At 39.6% G+C, this 18,917-nt stretch overlaps 1 protein-coding gene across 1 annotated transcript in view; it reads right to left on the bottom strand.

Annotated features, from left to right (window-relative positions):
* Nucleotides 1–463: 463 nt before the first annotated feature.
* arl3l1 (ADP ribosylation factor like GTPase 3, like 1) overlaps nucleotides 464–18,917 on the bottom strand; it is a 39,266-nt gene continuing 20,812 nt past the window's right edge. Inside the window, exon 6 of the mRNA XM_055179498.2 lies at nucleotides 464–978. Within this exon, the coding sequence (XP_055035473.2) occupies nucleotides 931–978 (48 nt within the window). The 3' untranslated portion in view covers nucleotides 464–930. The remainder of the gene's footprint in view (nucleotides 979–18,917) is intronic.

The following is an 18,917-nucleotide window of genomic DNA, read 5'->3' as shown; positions in this document are numbered from 1 at the left end:
CAGGGGTGTTCACTGATATGCTCACACAAAAATCGCTGCAAAATACGCATTCCAACCGGTTTTATCATAGTTTTTGCCAACTCCATTGACTTGTATTAGATGTGCTGTGAGGTACGGTATTACTCCGTGCCGGGAACTTTGTTTGTATTCTTGCAATTGGCAAAGGTGGATTAGCGCCACCACCTGGGCTGGAGTGTCTATTATTCAAGCTCTCAGCGGAAGAATGTCCGGGTGTGAGGCGTTTGGAAAAATAGGTCCACAAGTTTACAACGAATCCGAAAACACCTGTTGGAAAGCATCTTTTGCAGCGATTCTTGTGTGAGCATATCAGTGAACACCCCTGACCACTCAGTGAGCAATAAAGCTACAGTGTTGAAGTTCTTTATGTATGTAGCATGTAGCTACCTTTGCATATTAGCCTGCATGTGATTAAAAATAAAAGTAAACACACTTCAACTTTAAAGAACTTCAGCAACATTTTATTTATTACCACCATCACATAATCACACACACAAGATAATCATAGACTACAAAATCCAGTAAAACATGATCTTCACATTTCATCTTTAGCAAAGAGTTCTGCTCTTCCTGTTATGACAACTACAAAAACATCTGAGGAAAACTCTACATACTTGTAACAGTTACATGAAAGACTCCTCTTTATTTTAGGCAGCAAATTCTGCTTTTGTGCATTATTTATATCCCGGTGTTTCATATCTCTCACACACAGTGACAGCAACGGCAGTGTTTGCACAAAATAAAAGTCAGACAGCAACAAAAAATCTCTGTAAGAGAATAAATGATAACAGAGGAATGCTTTCTGTTGGTAGCTAATTTACAGACATGAAGATGGCTGCTCATTATTATTGTTATTACAAAAAAGTGTCTTTCAAAGACATTGGAGTGACTGTACAAAATAAGGTAGTAGATTCATTTCTTCTTATTTGCAATATTGTTGATGATCCAGTTCATGCCATCCTGAAGATAAAAGCAGAGAGGAATTTTAATACCTTCATCTTTTTCTTTTTCTTCAACTATTTTTTCCGTAGAAATTGCAGCTGGGTTGCCGGTAACTTACCGTAGATTTACATTTATGTTATTTACTGGCAACATTTTGTTCAAAGTTAAATGAACATTTAACATTTACAAGTCTTTGTCTTTACAGAGTAAAATAAAAAAAAAACAGCATCAAGCAAAACATTCTGGGAAACAAAATCTGAAGCAAAAAACAGAATAAGGTTGATGATGATTTCTGGTTCCCAAAATGCTTTGCATGAGGCTGTTATAGTTTTATTCTGTAAAGTTAATATTTAAAATGTATTTAACTTTGAACAAACTCTTGCCAGTAAATAATATAGATGTAAATCTACGGTAAATTACCGGTAACCCAGCTGCAATAACATTGTAATTTCTACAGATTTGTTTTACAGTGTAGTTTTAAAGTTTTAATATAAAACTATGTATATCTGGTAAGGCTTTATAATACTGGTACACTATGTGCATCAAATCATGCAGGTCAACTGGGGTAAACTCTTAAAGGTCACATTTTATGCCCATGTTTACCAGATGTATTATAAATCTCAGATGTACCTTAAATGTGTCTGTAAAGTTTCAGCTCAAAATACCTAAAAGATAATTTTTAGCCTGTCCAAAATGCTCCTATTTGAACGGGAGCAAAAAACGCTGTTTATTATGTTTTGGTTAAAATAGATCTGATTTCTGTGAAAACCGCAATAGTGCTACGATGTGCTAACAAGCACATTCAGAAAAGCTTTTGAATAAAATTAAGCAGTCCGTCAATAGCCATGGGTGGGGCTTAGTCACTGTGACATCACATTAACAAGAGAATCAAAACTGCATGTCTAATGAGACTGCTTTGGTTAATGGGGATTTAAAAAGAAGGAAAGGTTGGATTTTCTTCATTGTAGGGTGGTTGTGTTGACACACTGCCAACACACATTAATGTCCAAACTCTTTGTAAAAGTGAATTTTGTATAATATGTTCCCCCTTAAAAATAAAGGTCCTTTTGCCTTTTAATCATACATCCTGATAAAACCTTTTAAAAACATTTTTAAGAGTGTATGAGTATATCTGCACTCTTTAATCACTGATATGGTTCATCAAGGTGCCATTTTGTCCCCTTTTCTTTACTCGGATACATGGATGATATTTCAACAAAGTGAAATGAATGTAAGATTAGATATGGTGTGAGTCTTATTCACCATCTGATTTATGCTAATTATTTGGTTCTTCTGTCTCCGTATAATGGCAGGTTATAACAACTTATTTGTTTAAGCTATGGCACTACAATATTTTTATTCATAAAGAGTATGATCTCGATGGTTCAAACCAAAAAGGACCCATAAGCAAAATGTTCTTTTATTCTATATGAGAGACCAAGTAATACAAGTGGTAAAAAAGGAAAATACATGGATCATTAGGAATGATAAATGAAGATAATGATGTGTAAGTATGCACTTGCAAACATGCCGGCTTGCAATTTTTTTATCTGTACTGATGATGTAAAAATAGCTCTAGCTTGAAGTACTTGTGGTGTAAATATATTAAGCTAAAATAAAAAAACTTCAGGTGGCATTTAAAGATGCATTAATAATCTTGCTGAAGCTATGAAGGTGGATAAGTGCACGCCAGATGTTTGTATTTAAAAGTGTGCTTACTTTACATGCTGTCTTGAGTAATTATATTCATAATATGTCGATTGGTTGAAAAAAACCCAATTATAATTAAATGTAGTTCACTGAACAATGTCATCATTTACTCAAGTTTTTCCAAACTTGTATAAATATCTTTGTTCTGCTGAACACAAATAAACAGTGTTGGGGAAGTTACTTTGAAACTGCACTTAGATAAGCTACAAGCTACTTAAAAGTTAAACTACAGCCAAGCTACCCATCTAAAAAAAGCAGTTAGCTACAATACAAGTTATTAAAAAGTAGTTATACATTAAAACTACTTATATATTTTTTACAATGACATTATATTACAAAAACTAAATATAATTATTAATTAAGAATGTTTTAAGAAAAGGATTTGGGGTTTAAAGCAACACTATGTAGTTTCCATGTAAAATGACTTACAGCCCCCTCATGTGGTTGAAAAGCGCAACAGTGCCTGGTATCAGACACTCTTCTGCAGGCAGGGGGAGGGGCGGGGCTGTGTTTCCTACCCTCCACCGCCACTTTCAGAGTGTGCTTGTAGCAGCTAGGATGCTGCTCAGGTTGCAGCAACAGTACAATTTGTCCAGTTAAAAGTTGTTCTATCACTGAAATAATTTTTGAGACATTATTTAAAGGTAAAAAAACTACATAGTGTTGCTTTAAATGTAATACAATTATGATTTCAGTATTGTTTTTAGAGATGTTCCGATACCATTTTTCTCTTCCCGATACCGATTCCGATACCTGGGCTCAGGGTATGGGCCGATACCGAGTACTGATCCGATACCTGGGTGTATATCTGTAAAATATACAGCTACAGTATACATACTACTAGTCCTGTATGAATGGATATAACGGTTTTATGGTGTGCTTCAGACTTATTCCTGTATAAAACATGAACAAATACATACAGTGAACTAGGGTATTTTTATTATCTGAAAGACATTTGACAGTTATATTTATTTTTCCTAAGAGAAAATGAGCCACAAATCTAACACTGTACACTGAAAGGGTATTTTAGTTTTAGAATAATTTGAAAAATCTGTGGAATTCTGTGGGATGATTTTAAATGTTTTTAGAAGAAATTAGAGAATTTAAGCTATTAAATATTACAAAATTGCATCTAAAATAATTACTTTTTAAAGGCTTACAATTAAAATGAATACACCAAACCAATGAGTCCTCTGAATTAAACTGGACCAACATGAACCAGATAATGTGCATGTCAAGATAGAATTATAGTTTGTAGCCTATATAAAATGGCATATATTATTGTTAATATATATTATAGCAGAATAAAAAAGCTTGTGTAAACGTTCTCATTATGAATTAAGCACGTATGAAGATAATTTCATCATTTTTACAAAGCAATGTAAACTTTATATTAAACATAACAAGAGCATTCGTCTTGTAAACGAATTTGAAATGATGATGTGCTTTTAGTGCTGACTGTCGCGTCACATAGACGACAGAGACAAGTAAGATCTGCGGTAAAACTCAGTGGTAAGTTTTATTTCATCTCAAATATCAAACGGTTCATGCTCTTATCATTAAAAACAATCACAGCAAACAGCACACGCAGGGTTTATGTACTTATCAATGCTGCTCACAAACGCGCGAGGCTATGTATGTGTACTTGTTGTCGTCAATGACAGTACTGGTCACTCACAAACGCGCTCAAGCGCGGGGTATGTGTGCTTGTCAATCACGGGCATTAACTCCGTTGAGTACTCCGCCAAAATCTGCGGGCGCGGATTCCGTTGAGACATGTCGATGTTTTGTTTTATTAGTCTGAAATACTTACAAACAGCGGACATACGGCTGCATGCTTTCATTTCATTGCCGCTCTAAGTAAACAGTGGTTGCGTCACGCATGAGGTAACTTCCTGGTGTTTGCATTCAGAGCAGCGAAGAAGAAAGGAGTTTCGCTTTGCAGCGTTAGCTATAACGGGCATAACTAGGTTTAGTAAGAAAATGGTATCGGATTGGTACATGGGCCGATTTAAGTACTCGCCGATTCCGATGCCAGAATTTTTTGTGGTATCGGCCGCATTTCCGATACTGGTATCGGAATCGGAACAACTCTAATTGTTTTATTTTGTGAATTTCACAATACTTAACTATTTATTAAAAGTCTTTAAAATAAACAATGAATGGGCATAAAAAAGAAAAAGAGGTAGAGCAAAAAACATTTGAATCGGGACATATCATGAAATATCATGATTGGGTCCTCGGTGCTTCCAAAATGTGAAAAAGATCAACCCAGTAACTTAGTTTTGTTTTACCATTCTCTGCAAGCAAGTGAAAAATAGGTAATTGAAATTTGGCTCCCCTTGTGATGTCAGAAGAAGATCTTATTATAATAATACCGCCCCTCAATCTGCACTATCCAACCAAGACACTGCATTTAGGGCAGAAATCAGCTCATTTGCATTTTAAAGGGACACACCCAAAAACTGCAAATTTTTGCTCACACCTACAATGTAGCAATTTTAACATGGTATAATAAATTATCTGTTCGGTATTTTGAGGTAGAACTTCACATATGTACTCTGGGGACACCAAAGATTTATTTTTACATCTTAAAAAAGTCTTGTGAAATGTCCCCTTTAATGACTAAAAAACACTTTTAATTCAGCGCTTTATAACAACCATATGGTAGCACTTTATTTTACAGTACGTGTACTTACCTTGTACATATATGGTAAATAAGTTGAACTTACCGACAAATGTGTGGTACTTACTTTTAGATATCTAAATGGAAATTAACTGGTAACATTACTGTACTTACCAGTGGTACATACTTGGTAGTTATTATGTAACTCTAGATAAGTACTAGGTAATAACAGATACATACTTATAGTGTAGGTATACTGTAACTAACGACAAACATTACTGTACTTACAAATAAATATACAGTATTTAGTATTACAGGCAAGTTAGGGTAAATGACAGGTATTTATAGTGTACATATATGATAACTAATATCAAACAATACTGTACTTACAAATTGTATATACACAATAAGTGTGTACTAGTAAATGTACCAGTAGTTAATGCGTATGATAGTCAATGGTTGGGTTTGCCGGACGGTGACATGTATATGATGCTATATCTTAGGTGTTAGGTCCTATGTAATAACTGTGTAAAAAGCAACACTTTATTTCACAGTCCTGTTTCCATGCAGTTACCATAGACTTACTAGTGAATGTACCCAGTAGTTAATGCGTATGATAGTCAATGGTTGGGTTTGCCGGACGGTGACATGTATATGATGCTATATCTTAGGTGTTAGGTCCTATGTAATAACTGTGTAAAAAGCAACACTTTAGTTCACAGTCCTGTTTCCATGCAGTTACCGACTTACTAGTGAATGTACCCAGTAGTTAATGCGTATGATAGTCAATGGTTGGGTTTGCCGGACAGTGACATTTATATGATGCTATATCTTAGGTGGTAGGTCCTATATAATAACTGTGTAAAAAGCAACACTTTATTTTACAGTCCTGTTTCTATGCAGTTACCATGGACGTACTCAAGGCCGCCTTAATGCACGGGCTTACCTGGGCTGAAGCCCAGGGGCCTCCCAAGTTCAAGGGCCTCCCAAGTTTGCGTTCATGATGAGCTGAAAAGGTCATATTGTTTTGTAACTTGTCAGGTTGTCTTGTCAATCACTCTAATTGCACGTTTCATGGCTGCTGATTGGTCCGTTGTAACTTAACGTGAAATAAAATGTCAGACGTAACATATTTTTTATTCCCCGTAATGTAATTAAGTGCGCGTTGTCAACTTGACATTCCTGCACGTTAGACTGAGTGTGACAGAGAAACGGGAAATAATCCACCAACAAATGAAAGAGTAATTTCTGAAATTTCATAATGCACTAGTGAGGTGCAGGTCTCTCTCTCTTTCGTGCGCGCGCTCGCTCGTTCGCTCTCTCTGTGGTCCTGCAGCTGTCTGGCATGCAGAAGTCTCTCCAAACGTGCGCAAGAAACTGTGCCGCTAAATTAGGAAAGGAGTTCCCGCACATAATGCTGTTAGTTGTTATAAAGTTTAAGTTTACTCGCGTTTATATCAGTGACGCGTGCGCAGCTGGAGCGATGTAGTTTGACGCGACGTTAGCTCACAGTACACACATCTGGTTTAGAAAGACGAGAAAGAGACGCAACGGTAAAGGTGCAAGTTTAAGAAAGTAAAGAGCGACAAGACCATCTCAAATTATCATCCCCTGATAGCACCATTATAATCTCATTATCTAAAGATCTTATATACAGGTATGTTCCCTGTCTGTTTTGTGCATATTCATACTTGGTCGTTTTACATGCTTATGTATGCATAAATACTAAATACAATGCATACTATATCTTCAATAGCCTACAAAATAAATAACATATTAAAAAACAAAATTCTGTCTATAAAGACTTATCTTTTGTTATCATTAATGCATTTTCACTTTAAAACTAACTTTAACTTATTATAATATTTTTAAAATTGTGGTGAGCATTTAGTTAGTGATTGGCAATTTTCTGCAAATTTTTATATTCCAAAAACTATATAAATATAAAGCTTATAAACATATAAACTTTCACACATTTTGGTTTTATTATCACCACATGTTGCTGTGTGTGGTTGTTAAATAAAGTGTCTTGTGTTTATGCTCAAGTGGGCTCAGTGATATGTTAATAACAATATTATGGTGTTTTCTGGCTCAGAGAGGGAAAACTCACTGTTGTATGTCTCGAAAGAAACGAATGCATTTTGATATGTAGATTACCTAGATAATACACTTAAAAAAAATTAGACCATAAATCGAGGGGAAGGAGGGCCTACAAAACCTCTTAGCCCCGGGGCCTCACATTAGGTTAAGGCGGCCCTGGACGTACTAGTGAATTTACCCAGTAGGTAATGCATACGGTTATTTAATGCTTGGTTTAAAGGACAAAGATACTATGTCTGAGTACCAAAATGGCACATCAATAATGTTTGTTCTTAGTTATCATATACGTATGGTATAAGTATAACTTACACTGGCCTACAGGTCACTTATTGTGTATATACAATTTGTAAGTACAGTAGTGTTTCTCGTTAGTTACAGTATACATACACCATATGTGCCTTTCATTAACTTACACTGGCCTACATGTAACACACACTTATCATGTATAGACCGTTTCAACAGTAACAACATACACAAGCGGCTGTCGCGGTCCGCACGTAACTTCCGGTATACTCCGCTAAGAATAAATAACAACAAAGTTCTTTAAACATAGTTTATTTATATAACAAGCAAAAAACAACACATAGATTACCGAGGAAACCAAAACATTTGTTATTTTCGACGAGGCATTTGTTCAAGAGATCAGTTTAGCAACTAGTCAGACCATTAAAAAAACGAAACCGGAAGTAAGGTTCGGAACCAGACGTGTATCACGTGCGTCCGATGAAACCGTCTATATACAATTTGTAAGTACAGTAGTGTTTGATATTAGTTATCATACATGTACACTATAAATACCTGTGATTTACCCTAACTTGCCTGTAAATACTAAATACGTATATTGTACATTTATTTGTAAGTACAGTAATGTTTCTCGTTAGTTACAATACCTACACTTTAAGTATGTACAGTTGTGTTCAAAATTATTCAACCCCCAATGCTGTTAAGGGTTTTAGGGAATTTAGTGTACATTTGTAATTGTATTCAGAATGAAATCCTACAATGACTTCTTAAAGAACCATATGCAACTAAAATGACATCAATTGGTTTTGTAATATAGTAGTAAATGTTTCTTTTGTGAATTCTTCATTGACACAATTATTCAACCCCTTAAAGAACTACCACTCTGAAGAACAGAGGTTCATTGAAGTGTTTTCAATCAGGTATTGAAAACACCTATGGATGTCAGGGAACAGCAATAAAGCCTAATAAGCACCAATTAGGCAGCTTTAAAATGACTGTGATACTCAACTCCTTCTAAACATTTACTGGTGTGGTTACAAACATGGTGAAGTCAAAAGAATGGTCCAGGAAGACAAGAGAAGAGGTGATTAATCTTCACAGGAAGGGCAATGGCTATAAGAAGATTGCAAAGATGTTAAACATACCAAGAGACACCATAGGAAGCATCATTCGCAAATTCAAGGCAAAGGGCACTGTTGAAACGCTTCCTGGTCGTGGCAGAAAAAAGATGCTAACTGCGACTGCTGTGCGCTATCTGAAGCGTAGAGTGGAAAAAAGTCCCCGTGTGACTGCTGAGGAACTGAGAAAAGATTTGTCAGATGTGGGTACTGAAGTTTCTGCTCAGACAATACGGCGCACCCTGCGTACTGAAGGCCTCCATGCCAGAACTCCCAGGCGCACCCCCTTGCTGTCTCCAAAGAATAAGAAGAGTCGACTGCAGTATGCCAAAAGTCATGTGGACAAACCACAGAGGTTTTGGGATAGTGTTCTGTGGAAAATTAGAACTGTTTGGGCCCATGGATCAACGCTATGTTTGGAGGAGGAAAAACAAGGCCTATGAAGAAAAGAACACCTTGCCTACTGTGAAGCATGGTGGGGGGTCAATCATGCTTTGGGGCTGTTTTGCTTCTGCAGGTACAGGGAAACTTCAGCGTGTGCAAGGTACCATGAATTCTCTTCAGTACCAGGAGATATTGGATGACAATGTGTTGCAGTCCGTCACAAACCTGAGGCTTGGGAGACGTTGGACCTTTCAACAGGACAATGATCCCAAGCATACCTCCAAATCCACTAGAGCATGGTTGCAGAAAAAAGGCTGGAACATTTTGAAGTGGCCATCGCAGTCACCAGACTTAAATCCGATTGAGAACCTCTGGTGGGACTTAAAGAAAGCAGTTGCAGTGCGCAAGCCTAAGAATGTGACTGAACTGGAGGCTTTTGCCCATGATGAATGGGCGAAGATACCCGTAGATCGCTGCAAGACACTTGTGTTAAGCTATGCTTCACGTTTAAAAGCTGTTTTGACTGTAAAAGGATGTTGTACTAAGTACTAAGATTGAATGTCACTTGGGGGTTGAATAAAACTGATAATGATGTGAGCACAGAAAAGACATTTGTGGTTATTTCATTATAAATGTTATGTTATATTTGTCTGACCTACACATGCCTCTTTGATGTAATTGTAAGCAGGATGACTGAATGATCAAAATCAATGTCAAACCGGCCAAAACAATCAATTTCAGTTGGGGTTGAATAATTTTGAACACAACTGTATATGTTATTACCCAGTACTTATCTAAAGTTACATAATAACTACCAAGTGTGTACTACTGGTAAGTACAGTAATGATACCAATTAATTACCAAGTAGATACCTAAAAGTAAGTACCACACATTTGTCGGTAAGTACAACTTATTTACCATATATAAGGTAAGTACACGTACTGTAAAATAAAGTGCTACCATAATGGTTATAAATCGTTATTAATAATTATTATAAGCAAACTAAGGTATATAATTAAATCGTGTGGTTTAATAAATGCACTAAGTATAACATAAGTTATACCTGGATTTCTTATTCTGTTTGATTGGCATATACTAAATCAGTGGCAAAAGCAACTTTAGTGTTTTTATAGGTTTTTTACAAAACTATGGCAGTACAGATTGAATTTTGGAATAATGGGAAGCACAGATTCATCACTGCACTTAAAATAGAAACAGACATTTGATAGAAACAATAAATCAGGAGGATTAATTTAAAATGGTTATTACTCACTTGTATGTTGATGTTTTCAAAGCAGACAGACAAATCTTTGGTTTGAACAGATTACATACAAACTTGTAAGCTTTCATTTTTGTTTCTTTAAGAGACATGAACTTGGACAAATATGGCTATGGGCAATTAATCTCTAAATCTTCAGTTTCTGCCATAATGCAGCTCCATCACAGACATTATAAGTGTGTCAACATAGCCCCTGAATGTTGTGTATGTAATCATCATCGTGTCAAAAGGGTTTATGATAAAAGAGATGCTCACAATCACAAAATACTCGCAAGACACAAACTGAACCCTAAACAAACGTGAGCGTCTCATTAATCATAAACCCCTTCAAAGCCTCTGCAGCAAACATGCATTTTGACATGACGCATGATGAACATTATTCACATGATTAGCCGAACACATATTTTCACATGACGAGCCACACATATGACGGGCTACGGGCTAAAGTTACCGGCTGCCACGGTTAAGTTAGTAGTGTCGCTACTTGAAGCTAACTACTCCCCAACACTGCAAATAAAACATTTTAAAAACCAAACATATCGGGGGCACCATTTACTTCCATAATATTATATAAAGTCAATGCTGCCCCAGATCTGCTTGGTTACAAACATTCTTCAAAATATCTTCTTCTGTATTCAGCAGAACAAAGACATTTATGGTGGTTTGGAAAAACTTTAGGATGAGTAAATGATGACATAATTTTCTTTTTTCTGTGAACTATTCCTTTAAATTGTCTTACATTAAAGGCACAATATGTAATTTTCACCACTAGAGGTCACTAAAAAAGAACAACGGCCAGAGCTTGATTTTGCTGATAAAGTTGTAGTCTTCACCTTCAATGTGGATAGGAATCGATCCGATAGGACTGACAAATCATGTTTATAGATGATGTAATAACCATTACATTATAATGTAAGTCCCACAGTATGGCCTGATAGAATGATATCAAGTATCGCAAGAGTGAATAATGAGGCATACACACCAAACGCGCGAGTAGATTACATACAAAATCAATGCAAAGACGCGATCAGACTCATCCTCACGCGGGGCGATGCAAATAACGCAATTTGGGTGGCGCGATTGCCGCAAAAAAAAAAAAAACCTGATATTCGCCTCAAACGCACCTTCGCGCAAGTTGACAATATTCAACCCAAGCGAAAAAATTCGCAAGACACAAAGTTAAATCCCGCGAGTAATCTAGAGTGAGCAACGCGATGCTACACGTTTGCCGTGTACGTAGCATAAGAAAGGGGTACTCTCATGATGTCATATGTCGATCGGTCTGTGCAGTGCCACATGAAGTCAAGCACATCTATGGTTTCTATGGCAGCAAAACCAGAAACCAAGAGTAACCCATGATACCATTGACAGGTGAAACTATGACCCAGTCAACTCTTTTTAAAAATAATTTTGAAAACCTTTAGAATAATCTAAGTCGGGTCTCAAACTCAAACTGGCTTGGGGCCATTTCTAAGACAGACATTTCATCGGGGGGCAGCAGAGCTATTTTAACATTCAAAAAGTACCATATTTCTGTGAATGTCATGTTTAATTTCTATTATTTAATGTATAATAATACTTGAAAATATATAAGCAGTGGTTTTATCTTTTTAATATACATTATTTTATGAAAGTAAGTATTATTATAACCTTGCACTAAACTAACACATTTAATTCCTGTATAGATTTATAAACTATTATAAACAATTACCACCAGTAAGTGTTTCTGTTTTGATTTATTTTGGATTGTTTTCAGTCATAGTATTGACTTCATTATGTTCTATTTTTGTTATTTCAGTTTTAATGAATTTTCTATGATATGTGGGAAAATATTAATAAGTGAAAGTGATCCTAAAACTTTTGAATGGGTAGTCCATGTTGTATAAGCTAGTTGGACAGAAAAAATAAAAATACTGCTCTATGTGTAATTGAATAGTAAGCTACATAATAATATATTATACTTCATTATATATCAGTATACATACTTTTATCTTTGTTCTCCTCATCTTTCCTCTTTTCTTAACCTGGGCACTTTGATGGCTCTTTTCTTATCTGTAGTTTAAAATGTGTTGCATTACATTTACCGCTCTGCCTCCATGTGCGGTGTCTCCAGATGCTGTGACATGAGGTGAACTAACCCCACTGCAGCTCAATCTTCTCTGAGTAACAGCTGAGTATCCACCCGGAAGTAACAAATCTTCTCTGGACAAACGCTACAAAGTCCCGACCAGATTAACTGATCGCATGGTTACAATGATATGATTGATGCGAGGTTCAGTTGAGGAATTAAAATCTGATCACGCATTCCGTTATCTTCAACATCACGGAGCGTGCGGTTCATTCATGGCTGCGTAGCAACGGGTGACGCGACCCACGCCACGGAGTGCAACTTCCGCTCCTGAGTACTTTGTAAAGCAGGAGTGGGGAACCTGGGTCCTGGAGGGCCACTGTCCTGCAGAGTTTAGTTCCAACCCTAATCAAACACAGCTGAATTTCATTTCCAAGTGATCCTGAAGTCTTTAATTTGATTTTTCAGCTGTGTTTAATTCTTTCTGCCGGACAGATTATGTTATATTTTTGAAAGGTGACGGGGGCCGCAGAGAGGGGGAGGGCGGGCAACAAATGGCCTGTGGGCCGGGAGTTTGAGACCACTGATCTAAATGCACACATGAACAAAATATAAAACACTGTGCTAGTAGTTTTTAGATTTCTAATGCAAAAATCCTACATACTGTAGTTTTAAGTGATACAAGATATAAAAAATATATTTGTAGTGTAACCGAGCGTTTAACTTCGGGTTCGCCTAAACTGAAATATAAGAAAATAAGAAACGGAGGCTTGTTGTCTGATCATTAACTCTTTTACTTTATTATTATTATTGCACCCCATCCAACGTGGTGCTCAACCCGGAACTCACATTGTACACACACACCGTCCTCCAGTGCGCATGCCCACACGCCATCTACGGCGAGCCCCGAGGGGAAAAGGTATTGCACACAGATCACAATGCAAATGCACTCAGTCTCGTGTAAAACTCAATCAACTCCAACTTACTGGTTAAATCTGTTACATATGTCCCCCCCTGACAAAATAAACGTCCGCGTTTACATAAATGAAACATAAACCACATAAACATATGAGCAGTACAAATTACATAAACAAAACACCTTACATAAACCATATACAGCTGTGTAAAGTGCAAAATGAGTAAATTGTAAGGCATCTTTCCATACTTTGATTTTTGTTTTCTTCAAACACTTTTTAAACAGTACAGTGCATTGAACAAACTCCCAAATAATTGTAAACCAGGAGCATACCACCACACTACCCAACAGGGCTAACAGTTATATCAATACATGACAAAATTCTTCAAATGGACAGGAGGTTTCAAAAGCCTTCCTGTTCTGCTCACATTTGGTTCTGGCTTGTTATCAAAACACTGTTTATCAGGTAAAACACTCAGGTCACTCTGAGGGTAAACACATTCTTCTCTACCTGGCATATCTTCCTCCAATGAGGAGGATGTTGGGAAAGAATCAAACACATTTTCCAATGTCTAGTTTTGTGACAGAGAAGGAATAGGCAATGTGTAAGGCCGTAACCTATCATAGTGCACAACCTGCGCTCTCTCATCAGAGTCCAAAGGATTGACAATCTTATAAGTCAATCCAAGTTCACCACATGAGTCCATGACTTGAACAATTTTATAAGGTCCCTTCCAATGGGGCGCCAGTTTCATGCGGCTCTCCACAGGGTTGTTGAGCCACACCATGGCACCCACAGCATAAGGCTGGTGACGCACTCTTTCGTCATGATACATTTTCTGACGCTCATGAGCAGCCTCGCTATGCATGCGTGCACTGCTGAAGGCAGAGTCCAGTTTTTTTTTTCAATGAAAAGACAAAATCAGTATGGGATCCAGTCATTTGTGGGTCAAGTGCACGAGTCGGTAATATAACATCAGCAGGCACTCGTGCCTCCCGGCCATGGGTCAAAAAGTAAGGTGTGAAATGAGTGCTGGAGTGAGGTGTTGTGTTGTAAGCAAACGCGACATGTTTCACATACTCATCCCATTCGCCTCCATGGGTTAGCAGTGTCTTAGCCAACTGGTCAATCAATGTCCTGTTAAAGCGCTCAACCATACCGTCCGACTTCGGGTGGTAGGGAGTGGTGCGGGTCTTTTTGATGTTTAGCCATTGGCAGAGGCTCTGAATCACCTCTGCCTCGAACTGCCGGCCCTGATCGGAATGCAACGTTTCTGGAATACCATGAATCAAAATATAATCCTCAAAGAGGCAGCGCGCAACAGTTACGGCTGTCTGGTTAGGCAATGCATACAAATTGACAAATTTTGTGAAATAGTCCTCAACCACTAACACATACCGATTTCCCTTAGTGGTCACCAGCAGCTCTAGAATGTCCATAGCCACCCTCTTAAAAGGACGGACTGTTTGGGAACCGCCCATAGGTGCTCGATGGGACGGAACAGGACCTCGACGTGTCTGACATGCTGTGCACTGCTCGCACCATGCCTTGATGTCCCTGTACATGGAAGGCCAGTAACAGAATTTTCTCGCCTGTTCCCACACACGTTCAGAAGAGAAATGGGCAGAGGCTGGGGTCCCATGCAGCTGTAAAAGAATATCAGGAGTCATAGCACTGGGTACAACAATTTGCAATATAGTATCACCAGTGAGCGAACAGATTACAGAGCGACACAACAATCCATCAATAATTGAGAGGCGACTGAACTCCGTCCAAAGTTTTTTCAAAAACTGAGAGGCACCTCTTAACTGTCTCCTGGGAGGCCTTTGTGACTGCTCTGCCCAATTCAAAACAATTCTAATGTCAGGATCAGCCTGCTGCGAGGCCCTAATGTCCAGTGTATTGAAAGACAGAGCGTTCATGGAAACAGTATCTGAATCAGAAAAGTCAGGTAGGTGTGCAGCAGTCTTTTCCCTTGGAGACCTAACAACTGTAGAGGGACATGACTACTCGGCTGACCTGAACTCACCACGTTGACTTCTGACATCCAATTACTACTCGACTTTGTGCTCACCGGGTCGGGTGTTTCCGGGTGACGAGACAGTGCGTCCGCATTCTTGTGTTGATTCCCTTCCTTGTGAATGATGACCCAGTTCAGTGGGTCGAGTTCCATAATCCATCGTCCTCTCCGTCCTGTTGGGTCGTCCTCAATAGACATACGGCGCAGGGCCAACAGGGGTCGATGGTCTGTGATAATGGTAAAAGAAGAAAGTCCAATGTAATGCCTGAATTCTCTTACTGCCCACACAATGGCCCACAGCTCCCGATCGAAAGTAGACCAGCGCCTCTGTGTGGCGTTCAATGCCCGGCTAGCATAGGCTACAACATGCTCCAAGCCGTCTCTATCCTGTGCGAGCACAGCACCGACAGCCAGATTGGATGCATCTGTGTGGATTTTAAATGGCACATTGAAGTCAGGCAGAATCACAATAGGCTCAGATGACAACACATTTTTCAAGAAATTAAAAGACTTGTCACATTCGGAAGACCACACAAAGGGCACATTTTTACCAACAAGCTGATTCAGTGGAGCAGCATATTTTGAAATGTCTCTGACAAAACGTCTGTAATAGGAACCCAAAGTCCCACAAACGCCCTGACCTCAGACGGAGATTGAGGAACTGGCCAGTTGCGAACCTTTTCTGTGTTCCTAGGATCAGGCTGGAGTCCCTTTCGAGAAATTACATGACCCAGAAAAATTACATGATCTCTGGCCAGGTGGCATTTTTTTGGGTTTAGTCTTAGGCCGGCAGACTGAATTCTCGAAAACACTTCTTGTAAACTGGACAAGTGTTCGTCAAAAGTTTTGTTGTAAATCAGAATATCATCCAGATACACCATGCAGACGTGCCATGAGAGCCCCCTGAGGACTAACTCCATCAAACGTTGGAATGTAGCAGGAGAGTTCGAGAGGCCCATTGGCATGGATCGCCATTGATAGAGTCCCTGTCCTGTGGTAAATGCAGTTTTTTCCCTGTCTTCCTCAGCAACCTCTACCTGCCAGTATCCGTGAGAAAAGTCTAAAGTGCTGAACCACACAGCTCCTGCCAACGCGTCCAGGGTGTCGTCTACACGAGGTATCTACGCAAATGGCTGGGACTGCCACGCAGCCTAAGCAACATCGCTCTGTATGGGAACACCAACAAGCTCAGACTGCCTTTAAGCTCAGTGAGGGAGGAGTTCATTGTGACACGGGCACGGGAACATCTGCAGTACTCTGGATCCAGAGATGCGAAAGTGTCCGGGGCAGGGATTGTCGTCAGGACAGGGAGAAAGTGGAGGGCAGCAGAGGCAGTCCAACAAGCTGAAACTCGGCTGAAGCACAAGGCCATCCTTGGGACAGTAGCGCAAGGCAGAGCCGGACTTGGAAGCCTAACAGCAACCCGGTACGACTTGGCCAGCGGGAGGGAGAGGCAGAGGCTGGTGCAGGAGGAGGTGCGTGCTTCAGTGGAGGAGGAGAGAACAAGCAAAGCAGTGGCCATGCGGCAGCAAGGTGCCTGGATGAAGTGGGAGCAGGCGATGGAGCGGAATGTCACTTGGAAGGACATCTGGACGTGGAATCCCCAGAGAATCAGGTTCTTGATCCAAGGGGTTTACGACGTTCTTCCCAGCCCATCTAACTTGTACACATGGGGCAGAGCAGAGACACCTGCATGCACGCTGTGTTCCAAGCCAGGGACACTAGAACACATCTTGAGCAGCTGCTCCAAGGCACTAGGCGAAGGCCGGTATCGATGGAGACACGATCAGGTCCTTAAAACCATTGCTGAGGCAATCAGCAAAGGGATCAAAGACAGCCGATACCGTCAAGCCACAGCCAAGGCTATCCACTTCATCAAGGAAGGACAAAGGCCAAAGGGAACATCTAAGAGCTGCTCTGCTGGGTTGCTCTCAACGGCTCGAGACTGGGCAATGACAGTTGACCTAGAGAGGCAACTGAGGATACCAGCACACATCACTCAGTCCACACTGAGACCTGACATCATCTTGGTCTCTGAGGCCACCAGACAACTAATCTTGCTAGAGCTAACAGTACCCCGGGAGGAGAGGATGGAGGAGGCTCAGGAGAGAAAGAGGGAAAAATATCAGGAGCTGGTGGAGCAGTGTCGGACGAATGGGTGGAGGACCAGGTATATGCCAGTGGAAGTAGGCAGTAGGGGATTTGCCAGCCACACCCTGAATAAGGCATATGGTACACTGGGCATAACAGGCGCCAACCGAAGAAGAGCCATAAGTAATAATGTGGAGGCAGCAGAGAAAGCATCCAGATGGCTCTGGTTGAAGAGGGGAGAACGGTGGGGGTGGTAGCATGCCACTTGGACACAGACCGGGGTTTGATCAGCCTCGGTCGGGTCCCCTGGAGGAGGGTGTCTGTTGCAAGACCCAAAACACCCTGTGAGTCCAGGAAACAACACTGATGATGTGTCCAAGGTTGTGCATCAGAAGATGTTTTCTGTAAAAAGCGTCTGTAGTCAATACAGAAACGCCAGGAGCCACATTTCTTTTTAACTAAAACTACTGGTGATGCCCAAGGGCTGCAGCTCTCCTCGATGACACCATCTGCTAGCAGACCTGCCACTTGTCTCTCTATTTCAGTGTCAGGGGACACGCGGTATGGGCGCTGTTTGATAGGAGCCTGCTCACCTGTTCTGATGTGTTGTTTAATCAGTTTGCACTTTCCAGAATTTTTCTCGGAGGAGCTGAAGATGTCATTGTAGTTTAGCAGTAATTCAGAAAGTGCCATTCTTTCAAACTCTGAAATTGGTGACTTATCCAGTGATACAGGGGGTGTCACTCCTGTTGTTGATGTCGCAGCTACATCGACCGGAGTCATAAGCAACTGAATATCAGCGCCATCAACAGAGTAAAACTCGCCCAAGTGCATACCTTGTTTCAATGAAATGTCCTGTCCAGTAGGATTCAAAATCCGAGCTTTTGTTAGTCCATTTTTAACCGTGGTCACTGTATGAGCCACCACTAAATTGGATGAATCTGCTACATTAGGTTCCAAGTAGCCATCAAAGTCATTCAGCATTTGAGCCACATAAGGTGAAGAAACTTTAACAGGTACAACTTGTAAACTCGAATGGCAACAAACAAATAGCTCTTTTTAAGACTTTATTATCAGCAACCCTGACTACAGCAACCACTGCTCACGGGTAAAACATAAACATACATAACATGAGGCATTCTCACCCCGTTAGCGCCCCCACAAGGACAGGATGTTAAACTAACAATCTCCCTCTTAAAAAAAACAAAAATAAAAAACCAAATACACATTTTTTAAAGGGAGTGGAAACATTATCCTAAAAGAAGGGGTGAACATAAGTAACAAAATTAAATGACAGTAACATCTCTTTAAAGAGATCATTATCCCTTTTTTTTTAAACTTATTTACGTTTAACTTATTTATGTTCCCATACACCTTCACTAAGAGTTTTCAGAAGTAACA

This window comes from Misgurnus anguillicaudatus, chromosome 9 (assembly GCF_027580225.2).
Source record: "Misgurnus anguillicaudatus chromosome 9, ASM2758022v2, whole genome shotgun sequence".
NCBI lineage: Eukaryota > Metazoa > Chordata > Actinopteri > Cypriniformes > Cobitidae > Misgurnus > Misgurnus anguillicaudatus.
The sequence above is the reverse complement of the archived record's forward strand: the minus strand, read 5'-3'. Positions and strand labels throughout refer to the sequence as shown.